Below are 10,557 nucleotides of genomic sequence, written 5' to 3'. Positions count from 1 at the left end.
GCGGAATTCACCAGTGGGAGATCGGAGACCTGGCCCCTCAGGCATCCTGGCCACCAGACTGACCCAAATCTAGGGTGTCAGATTCCCCGGCCAAGGCCTGTGGAAGAGACCTTTGCTCCTCACATCTGAAGGACCAAAATGACCCTGAACTTCAGGGCCTCCTCTGGAGAAGGCAAGAAGCCTGGTTCTCAAGTGCCCCGTGGAGCCCTCAGGGACAGCGCCACCATGTAAATACTGGTGGTTATGGTGGTGGTGACAGAAGGGAAAGTCGAGCCCCAGGCCACAGCATCTCCCCAGGGCAGTTGGAAAGGGACCTGGATAATGAGTCGGGGGCTCTGGTCCCACCAACCCTCCTCCCTGCACCTCAGCTTCCCCAACCAAGTGGGAGTGGGACGGAGCGATCTCTAGGTCCTTTCAGCTGGGACTGTCTAGGAGCTCAGCAGAGGCCACAATCCTGGCACCGCCAGCTCTGTCCACAGCTGAGGTCCTCACTATGCACAGCTCCGCCTCAGGTGGAGGGAGAAGGTGGGGCCAAGCTTCCAGAGCCATCACACCGACCAGCAGGGGCCAAGGAGAAGCCACAATCAAAGTCCAAACCAGCACAGATCTCTCCTCTCCACAACCCCCCACCCGCCCCAGCCCCGAGCCAGGTTATTAAGTGTTATTGAGGAATAGGGAGGAAGTGCTTGCAGCCTCCCTCAGAGAGACCACTCATCCCACACCGTGAATAATTAACTCTCGGGTGGATCCTGTCACTCACAGGAACATTACCTGCTGTTAAAGGCCTCTCAGCTTCCCCTGGCTGGCTCCAGGCAGAAAGGACCTGTGGCTCCCAAGAGCCAAGAATGCAGGCGGGGTAGGTTCTGAGGCACGAGAAAGCAGGGGGTCTACTTTCGTAGTACTGGCCCAGGGGAGGGTTCTCCTAGCCCTTACGCAGGCCGGCACAGAGACCACGGCTGAATGAGCGCTTTCCCATCCGAAGCACACAGTCAGGGCTTCATAGATGCTTGCTGAGTAAGAGAACCAGCAAGCCTGCTCTCACCTCTCCAGTCTGGCATTCCTGGGTTGAAAGGACCTTGAAGACCACAGGGCAGTACGCAGCATAAAGCCCATTACGCATACCATCGTCATCCAATCACCCCACTGCCTGGCTCCCACCAGCAAGGGCCTTGGCGCCCTGACGAAGTAATGCCCGAGGAAGCCGCCCCGGGGGACAAGGCTCTCAGGTGGCCCACCTGGCTCTTCCAGCTGGCAGTTCTTCTGTGCCCTCCCCCCTGCATCCTGCAGCCCTCAGCAAGCCCACCCCAAGCTACCGCCCCACCTCCCCTGGGTTGAAACTGAAGGCCTGGCGGGGGGGGGGGGTGGATAAGAAACTACAGAACCCAGCTGTGGGCTCAGGGACCTCAGTTTCCCGGCACTAGAGAGGCCTCCCCCCAGTGAAGACTGCGCCTCACCTCGCAGGGAATAGGGGCATGGGCTTCGGGGCACTGTTTCCCTCTCTTTGCGCAGCTCTAGCTCCAGGACTTGAGGTTGCTAGGAGAAGGCCTGGCGGGGTGGGGGGGGGGATAAGAAACTACAGAACCCAGCTGTGGGCTCAGGGACCTCAGTTTCCCGGCACTAGAGAGGCCTCCCCCCAGTGAAGACTGCGCCTCACCTCGCAGGGAATAGGGGCATGGGCTTCGGGGCACTGTTTCCCTCTCTTTGCGCAGCTCTAGCTCCAGGACTTGAGGTTGCTAGGAACGGGAGACTCAGAGGAATTACTTTGCTATTCACAGTGGTGACACTGTTCACGATGACACACCTGCTTTACTCCCACATCCAGGGCATACTGGAACCATCCTGGCCCCTGGTCAGCAGTCCGTCATTCTCCGGCCCCCACGCCCAGTCAGGTCTCCTCCCTCCCTCTGCTCCTGCGCCCGACGCCACATTGCTCCTCCATCTCAGGCTAAGCCAGGGCAGGGTTCCACGGCGTGCCCCTCTCTTCACCTCAACACCTCCATCACTACGGGCCTACCTTCGAATTCAAGCCGCGCCACCCTCTCACATCTTAAAAAGAGTCATTCTTTGTCCTCTCCTCTTCACACCAAAATTCTAGAAGTGGTCCACAGTCGCCATTCCCAGCTTCCATTCACTCCTTAACCAGGCTTCTGCTCACAGCAGCCACCTGCAGAGCTCACCCCAAGGGCACAGGGCCGCGCTGCCAGCTCTCTCCCACTGGACCCCACGTACTGGAGTCTGTTGACCCTTCTTCCTTCCGCAGGCCCCTGCTGTCCCTCCCACCTCTCTCCTGGCACACCTGCAGGTGCCCCTGCCTCCCCCACCCATCTTTAAATGTCCGTGGTCCCAGGGGCTCTGTCCCCACCCTCCTCTCCGCATGCGCACACCCGCCGCCTTGGCCCCACTTACACCTACAGGCTGACGGAGGCTCTTAAGTCTCTATGTGCAGTGCCACTTCCCCACCTGGGCTCCAGCCCTACACGGCTGGCTGTGTGCAGGCCATGGCCAACCAGAGCCGCATGCCCCCAAATTAAGGCACCATCTCTCCGCCCTCCCCCCACATGAAAACTTCTCTGCCTCTCGTGAAGGGGGCCCCATCATCCACCTAGCTGCCCAAAACAGAAAACTGCCCTCCCTGACTCCTCTCCCTTCACCAAAACCTGTTGATTCTACATCCGTGGGCCACCCCTCGTTCCTGCCACCGTCCTCGGCCAGCCACCACGACCCCTGGGCCGGATCACAGCAGCAGCGTCCAATCTGCTCTCTCCCCTGGCACCACATGAACACGTTCCCGAAGCAGAGATCACGTGGCCTCCCCGTGCAGGCAACCTGAGGCCCAGCAGGGCCCGCACCCCTCCCCGCTCCTCGCTCCATGCCCACTTCCAGCTCCCCACTTGACTACACTGAGTTACTTGTCAGTCTGCAAGTGAGTTCAACTCCCTCCTGTGGGCCTTTGCCCAAGCTCCCCCTCCACCTCCCACACTCTTCCCATGTCCCTCCAGGTGTAACTGCAGCTCACTCCTCAGTCTCGGCTCAGAGGCTGCCTCTTCCAGGAAGGCTCTTCAGATTCTGTAAGAAGCTGCCTTGGGGCTCCCACAGCACTCCCGCCACCAAATGACAGAAAGCCCTTCACTTCTCCGCAACCCCCAAGTCTGAGCTCCATGAAGGCAGAAGCTACCCCAGCTTGTTCTCAAGGGTTCCCACAATGCCTAGCAGATGATAACCTCTCCACGAACAGCTGTCGAAACAGTAAGTGAACGTGTGACCAAGGTGGCCGACCCCCCCACACTGTGTGCAAATCCCACGCACTATAGTCTGGAGGGGGCGACATCGGGGAGTGGGGTGTTAGGGGAGGGGCAGTTATGGGGTCCACCATGGGAGCTGGGGGGACCTGCTGCCCACACACTGCTCCAAGCCCTGGAGAAGGTCCCTCGGCCAGCCCCGGGGTCAGGACGCCTCCTGAAGAGCAGGTCTCCCGGCCGCAGGAAGAGTGAAACTAGGACTGCCCTCAGCTCAGAGCCCGGGGCTTCCAGGAGCGGCAGGGGCTGGTTTGCTTGGAAGCCCAGCTCTGCCTGCACTGACCCAGCCCACCTGCCTCGGTCCTCCTGCCTCCCCTTCTCTGTTACCACGTCACAAGTCCGCCCGCCTGTCCATCCACCCACCCCCCCATCCTCTTCCCGACCCTACTCCCCTCCTTTCTCCAGCCTTGCTCTCCTTCTCCCACCACCTGGCCCCCTCTCCTCCCACTCTGCCTCCTCTTTCGCCTCCCCCGGCCTCCTCCAACAGCCGCCCTCCTAGGTGGGCCAGCTACGTTGTGTTCCAGGCTCCCCTGGCAGGGAGCAATAGAGAGCTGGCCGGTTGCCTCCACTACCAGGGTTTCCCCTGCACCCAGGCCCCCCACGCACGGTCCCCGGGAGGCGCAGGCCGCTTACCGTCGGTCAGCCCCAGGTGAATGCTCCAGTAGATCTGCAAGCACTGCAGCTCCTTCTTCATGCCGCGCTTGCAGCGGCAGTCGTACAGCGGGCTCTCCTGCAGCACCTCCAGGGCCGCCTGGCACTCCTTGTTGGCCAGCATGGTGTTGCGGTCCCGGCCTGCCAGGCACTGCCGCAGCGTGCGGTAGCGGGAGCTGCAGTTGGATTCCGCCGCGCACAGCTCATTGGCCCGGACACAGTCCACTGGGGGGCGCCAGCCGTGGAGCTCGGGGCCCTGCAGGGAGGAAGGGCTGGCCAAAGAGCGGAGGGTCTCGTCTGGGTGGTGGGGAGGGAAGACAAGCATGAATGAGGGCCACCACGACCTCCGACCCAAGACGCAGGCCTGGGGGCTTGGGCCCTTCTGGGAACTTCGCACCCATCTGACTCCAAAGCACACCAAGGCCGTCTTCACGCTGCCTTCCCCACCACAGAGAGGGTCAGAGGAAGAGCCGTGGAAGGATCCCAAGACACCAACATCCCTCCTCAAACCCAGAGGAGACCTCGAGCTGTCATTGTGCCCTGGCTCAACCAGATTCTCCTCCAATTCCACTCCGTACCCCTCAGCCCTGGGCCCAGGAGCCAAGCACAGTAAGGCCGGAAGACCCTCAAGCAAGACCGCAGACAGTCGAAAACGCCAGGAGGCCAGAGCAGAATGCCACAGCCTCAGCAGAGAGCTGGGAGCTGCAGGGCCTGCCCAAATGTGCAGAGGGGGACTCTCGCTTTCCTGCTGCCCAAACCTCCATCCACCTCAGTTCCAGCCAGAGCTCCACCCAACCTGCTGGGTTAAACTGGGAAAGCGGCAGGAAAGAAGTTTACTTTCCTAGTCTGTTAGGACCTGAGAGACCACAGCATCCAGCCCCCCCACCCCACCATTTTACCCTGGGGAAACTGAGACCTAAAGAAGGGAGATGGCAACTCAAGGTCACGCACGGACTGAAAGGACCCCTCAGACTCCTGGCCTGTCCATCCTGAGCTCCCAGACTCTAAGAGAAGACCCCGAGAGACAAGCCTGATCTGCGGTCTGAGGCATGCCCAGAAGGGGGCAGCCACCCCTTTTCAGCCCAGCCCTCCACACCTTCCAGTCCAACTGCACCCTGGCTGGAGACATGAAAACATGCCTTCTGTGGCCAAGCTGTACCCCAGCCCTGCCAAAAGAAAGTGCTGCAGGCAAGCCTGATAAGCACCCAGATTTCCTCCTTGTGTGTATGTGTGTGTGTGTGTACCTCGAGACGGGTCTTTCTCATCCCTCTCTCACACTTCCCTGACTTCCTTCTAAGGTCTATTTCTCCAGTACCTTTGCTCTTTGAATAGTCTTGTGCCCTCTCTCTCTGTGTCTCTGTCTCTCTTTCTCTCTCTCGCCTCCTACTTCTCCTCTCTTCCCTCTCCTCTCCACCCTTCTCTGAAACCCTCTCCTTCTCGGTCCCTCCTCTTTTTCTTCTTTCCAAAAGCCTAATAAGCAGCTTCCCTCCTCTGACTCTGGCCTCGTACATGGAGCCTCACCTCTCCAAAAGTGAACAAGCAGGATTCAGCCACCCTTCTCACCCATCACCCTCAGTCCTCTGAAGGAGGGGCTCGGGGAAAAAGATTCAGAAGTGAAGGGCAGAGAGAAGCCCACTTGGTCCTGTCAAAATCAAGCTCCCAAAATGGTTTCCTCCAGACACAGACATCCTCCCAGTGTTCCTGTCCACTCCAGATCCTGCCCCAGAAAAAGCCCTTCCATACACCAGAGCCAAGACTGCCTTTTCCAAGACCCAGGAGTGACCTGGGAGGCACCCTCCATTTCATCCGGCCCAAAGCATACTAAGATCCTAGGCCAGAAGTCCACTCCTCGGAATCCCATAGAATCTGCTCTCTCCCCGCCGGCCCATCCCTACCCAGAATGGCCACTTGTCACTCCTTCCCCCGGAGGCCCTGCTCAGGGGGGGAGCTACCGTAGGGAGACAGCGACACCTAGAGGCAGAGCACTGCACCATGAGCCTGTCCCTCCAGACAGCTATGGAGGGAAAAGGACTCCACCACTGAAGACGGAGGAGACCTACCCCGCAAGAAGAGCAAGTAGAAGACCAAGGGTTAGGCCTGGAGTGGAGAAGACCTTAAGGGCCAGAGCAAAAGATCTCCCTTCTCCCGTTGACCATACCTCTGCCTCAGGACAGGAAGAGCTGAGGGCTGTGGCCAGGGGGAGACAAGACCAGAGAAGAAGCCAGCATGGGATGTGGGCACGAGCAGTGGGGCATCTGCCCAGGTACCAACTGGAGAGGTGTCCTCCGCCCAAGCTGAGGCAGCAGCTTTATTTCCTGGCTTCAGTAAATTCCTAGGTCCAAGAGCAGGACTCTGCGTCTGGGCCACCCAGGAGCAGCTGAGCTGACCCAGCTCACTTGCACCTGCTACCCCACCTAGCCAGCCGGCCAGCCTGCCTGCTAGAGCCTCAAGAATGACCCAGCCCCAGGACTTCCAGTGACTTCCCCCCAGCATCCCAGCAGCCTTCTCCCGTCCCACTTTGACTGTGCCTGAGGGTGCACTGTCTGAGACAGTGGGGAGCATCCTGGGCAGGCTTAAAGGTCAGGACATTGGCCTAGGGGATTGGGGCAAGAAGGGCACTTACCCTGCCTGCCCTACAGGTGGGGTCTAGAGCCCCACAGCACAATCCTCACAGAATCCTGGGCTCCTGTGCCAAAAGCAAGGGCTTCCCCCATCCTGCCAGCTGGCAGGAAGATGCTCTGCCGAGAGCCAGTGTACCCTCTCCCCAAACTCCCTGGCTGCACCCATCCTTGGCTTTTCTAGTTGGCATCATGACCCCCAGAACCAATGAAGCCCAGCCAGAGAAAGAAATAGCAACTGGGAGCCTTGGGCTGAGAATTGGAAAAGAGTAAAGGTCAGAAGGGTTAACTCAGATCCATCACGAAAAGGCATGTGGAGCAGCACCTAGAGACAAGGGGGACTGAGAGACTGCGCGGAGCTGCAGACACCCTCCCGCACTAAACATCCCCACAAGAGCTAGAGCGCACGCTAGCGTGCCGGTGGCAAGTGCCCCCCAAGTGACTTGCCCCATCCCACTCTCTCCCTGGGTATGTCAACCCTGGAGGTCAGGATGACTGGGCCAGAAAGGCCTCTCTACCTCCAGGCCTCACTCAGAGCCTTGGGGGGGCACGCTGAAGACCCACGCTCCTGACACCACACTTCACCGTGGCCCACACACACACTGCAGCTGCTTACCCAGTCTCACGCTCCACGAAAGCCTCTCCCCCCAAGTGGAATTTCCAACCAACTCCCAAGGGGGGCTCCTTGCCAAGGAAAGTGGCCCTGAGGCTGAAGGTTCCTTAATACCAACCTATCCCTTCCTCCTTGGCCGGCCTAACCCAGAGTCTTCTACTATCTGGTGGTCACTCAGTTAACCCCTCCCCCAGCTCTGGGAAGGGGCATCTCAAGGGAAGGGAACTGAAGGGCTCTGACCAAAAGGACTGCTGACCCCCTGCTCTTACTCCCCTCTCACCACTGCCCCCAGGGTCTCAGACTCCGAGTGCATCTCTGACACACACGTACCCCTGTATCGAGAACAAAGTCAACTCCGCACCCCTCTCAGCTGAAAACAGCCTGCCTGCAACATGGGGTTCTGGGCCTAGACAGGACTAAGGGGCTCATACTGCTCTTCTCCATCCCAGGGTATCAGAAGGCACCTCTGGGGTGCATACATACAGCTCAGCAGCGGGCAATCTGGCTGCTTTTCCTGAAATACAATTTTCTTTTCTTCTAGGTCCCAAAAGCTGGGTTTTCAAACCAGCAGTGGGAGAAAAGGTCAGGTTTTGTAACAACCCCTCCAGAATGAGAGTCCACTTGCAGTGGGTTGCCAGGAAGGGCTGCAGGCTCACAGTGGGCCGGGGGCACCTATCCAGCTTCCTCCCGCAGCCCCTCCTACCCTGAGACTGCTGCCTCTGGCTTAGGGGGGCAAGACCTGTGAAGGCCACACCCTAGAGCAGGGCAGGCACCCTGGGGAACTGGAGCTTCTGGGAGGGGGTAGAGGCAGGGGGTGGACAAAGGGTCTAGGGCCCAACCAGTATTGACTCAAATGCCCTATTCAAGCCAGGAGGGCCCTTACTAGACCACGCACATCTTTCTGTGATGGGCACCTACCCCCTCAGGCTTTCCCCCTCCCCTCCTCCAAGAGAGAAAGGGCACAGTTCTGACACAGGGAGGCCGCCTAGCTCACCACAGGCTAACAGCAGGCCCCGGGGTGGCAGGAACAGCATCCACACCGAAGCAGATGTGCACACCCTCAACATACTCATTACCCAGCTCCCCCCCCCCCAGCACCTACCCAGGGGCAGCAGCCTTGCCAGGGGCTCCAGGTCCGCACCAGGCCTCCCAAACACCTTCTTCCTCACCTCCACTCCCAGAATGCTCTCTCTATACCCATTTCCCAAGGAGCTGAGATGTCACATAGCAGGAAAGGGGGCGAGGGGTTGGGAATTCTGGGTGGGAAAGAGACTGCCCAGGGTTCAGGGGCACTAGGCAGCCCTTCCTCCCTGCCCTTGGAGGAGAGGGCTTATAGAATGAGCAGTGGTCTTTGTTCAGATCCGTTTTTTTCCATCACTCCTCTCCCTCTTCACCCAAGGAAGCAAACTTTGACCTCCCTCCCTCCTCTTCCCACAAGCTACAGGGTCCCCAGGCGGCCAGAGGTGGTGAAGGATAGGTAGTGAATGGTTGCTCGCAACCCTCCACTCCTGCCCCCGCATCTGGCTTGGGTCTGGGCGGGAGGGCGGGCAAAGGGTGGGGAGAAACTTGAAAAGTGTTCCAGGGAGTGGGGCCACTAGAAAGGGGTTCGGGAGCGGGAAGAGGGATGCATTTCCCAAAGGTTGATCGGCAGGTGAGGGGATGGCTGGCAGCGCTGCCCCCACCGATGTCCAATCAGGAGATCCAGGAGAAACCCATGCCGTCCACCCGAGTCGATCCGGGAGCCGACCAGAAAGATGGAACTGGCGTGATTTTTCTCTCCGCGACACAGAGCCTCTCCCCACCCTCCTCTCTTCCAGATCAAGAGTTGGGATTCTTTTTTCTTAAGTTGCCGCAATTTGAACCCATTATTTTGAGAGAAATGAGTGCTAGCATTGTGTGTGAGTAAGCGAGTGTGCGTGTGTGCGTGCGTGCGTGTGTGCGGAGATGGTTTGGGTGTTCCAAGTCTCCTTCCCGAGCCCCCAGCGTAACCAGCCAGCCGCGGTTCGCGTCCCTCCGCCCGCAGCCTCGCCGCCCGACCCCGCTGGGTTCGGCAGCGCCGGGGCCCGGCTCGCTCCGCGGCGCGCTCTCCCCGCCGGTCTCCAGCCCGCGCCCCGCTCGCCCCCAGCGTTCCCGGCTCCTCGCCGGCGACCGAACGCGCGGTCCCGCGCGGCCCCCCAGGCTCCGGCGGACTAGCTGCCCTCCCCGCCCGCAGGTACTCACCTAAAAAGAAGAGGAGGCAGAAGACGTTTGCCAAGATCATGTTAAATAAATCCCACAGTTTTTTGTGTCTTTCTCCCTTGGGTAAAAAATAATAATAATAACAACAATAATAATAGCCAAGCAGTGATAATCAGCCTCAAATCCAATGCGGAGATCCCAGCTAGTCCACCGGATGAAAATCCTGAGTCCTGCGATTCTCGCCTCTGGCTGGAGGGGGTGGGGGGGAAGGAGGGCGGTGGGCCGCCTCTCGACGCCCCCCTTGCCCACTAAAATCAAATATACACGTAAATGAGGGTATATCTGCTTTACAAGCCGACAGCCTGGTCCTCTCTCTGTCCTCCCTCCGCCGGTCCGGCAAGGCGCGAGTCCCCGCGGGTCTAATGCCCCTGCGCTTCCCAGGAGCGGACTGGGGAGGTGGGGAAGAGGCGATTTGAGAGTGAAGGGCTGGAAGGAAGCAGCGAGGGTGGGGGTCAGAATAAAATGCAAATAGGAGAAAAATCCACCGACGGGTGTTAGCGCCAAGGAACAATCCAGTGGGAGCTTCGAAGACGAGAGCCCGGAGTCGCTTCTTTCGCACCCAGACGAAGAAAAGATTAAAAAAAAAAAAATCTCCCGCTAACCCTTGCTCGTCTCACTTTTTTCTAATGGAATTCCAGTGACCGAGTGTCTCTGCGTGCGTGTGTCTCTCTTCGCTCCCTCTCTCTCCTCTCCCTGGCTCTCGCTCTTTGCTCTCGCTCTCTCCAGCTCTCCCTCGCTCTCCTCTCTCCCTCCCCCTTCTCCCTCTCTCCCTGCTCCTCCCTCCGCCCGCCCCCTTCCCCCTTCGCGGCTCCCTCGCCGCGGCTCTCGCGCCCGCGCCCCTCTTCTCCGCCCGGGGCTCGGCGCTCAGGCTCCCAGGCGGCTGGCGGCGCGGGGCGCGGGAGCGCGGCGGAGCAGCGACACTCTGCAGCGGCGGCGGCGACACGGCGGTGGCGGTGGCGCCGGAGAACGCTGGACGAGAGGAGTGCTTCGCCGCTGATTCCCTCTGCTCTGCCGCCCGCCCTTCCCGGGACTGACCTACTGCCTTGGCCGGAAACTGACCGGCTCTCCGAGCTACGGCTCAAACCCACCAGAGCCTCCGCACCCTCCTCCTCCCTTCTCAGCGCGCCACCGCCCCCCGCCG

At 59.8% G+C, this 10,557-nt stretch overlaps 1 protein-coding gene across 1 annotated transcript in view; it reads right to left on the bottom strand.

Moving 5' to 3' along the window:
- The window catches only part of GFRA2 (GDNF family receptor alpha 2), an 84,510-nt gene extending 74,402 nt beyond the window's left edge, over positions 1–10,108 (bottom strand). The window contains exons 1-2 of the mRNA XM_008702097.2: positions 9,399–10,108; positions 3,930–4,244 (exon numbers count right to left, since the gene is read on the bottom strand). Of these exons, the coding sequence (XP_008700319.2) occupies positions 3,930–4,244; positions 9,399–9,438 (355 nt within the window). The 5' untranslated portion in view covers positions 9,439–10,108. The remainder of the gene's footprint in view (positions 1–3,929; positions 4,245–9,398) is intronic.
- Positions 10,109–10,557: the final 449 nt, after the last annotated feature.

Source organism: Ursus maritimus, unplaced genomic scaffold (assembly GCF_017311325.1).
Source record: "Ursus maritimus isolate PB19 unplaced genomic scaffold, ASM1731132v1 scaffold_11, whole genome shotgun sequence".
NCBI lineage: Eukaryota > Metazoa > Chordata > Mammalia > Carnivora > Ursidae > Ursus > Ursus maritimus.
Note: the sequence above shows the minus strand (reverse complement) of the source record. Positions and strands in the feature narration are given on the sequence as shown.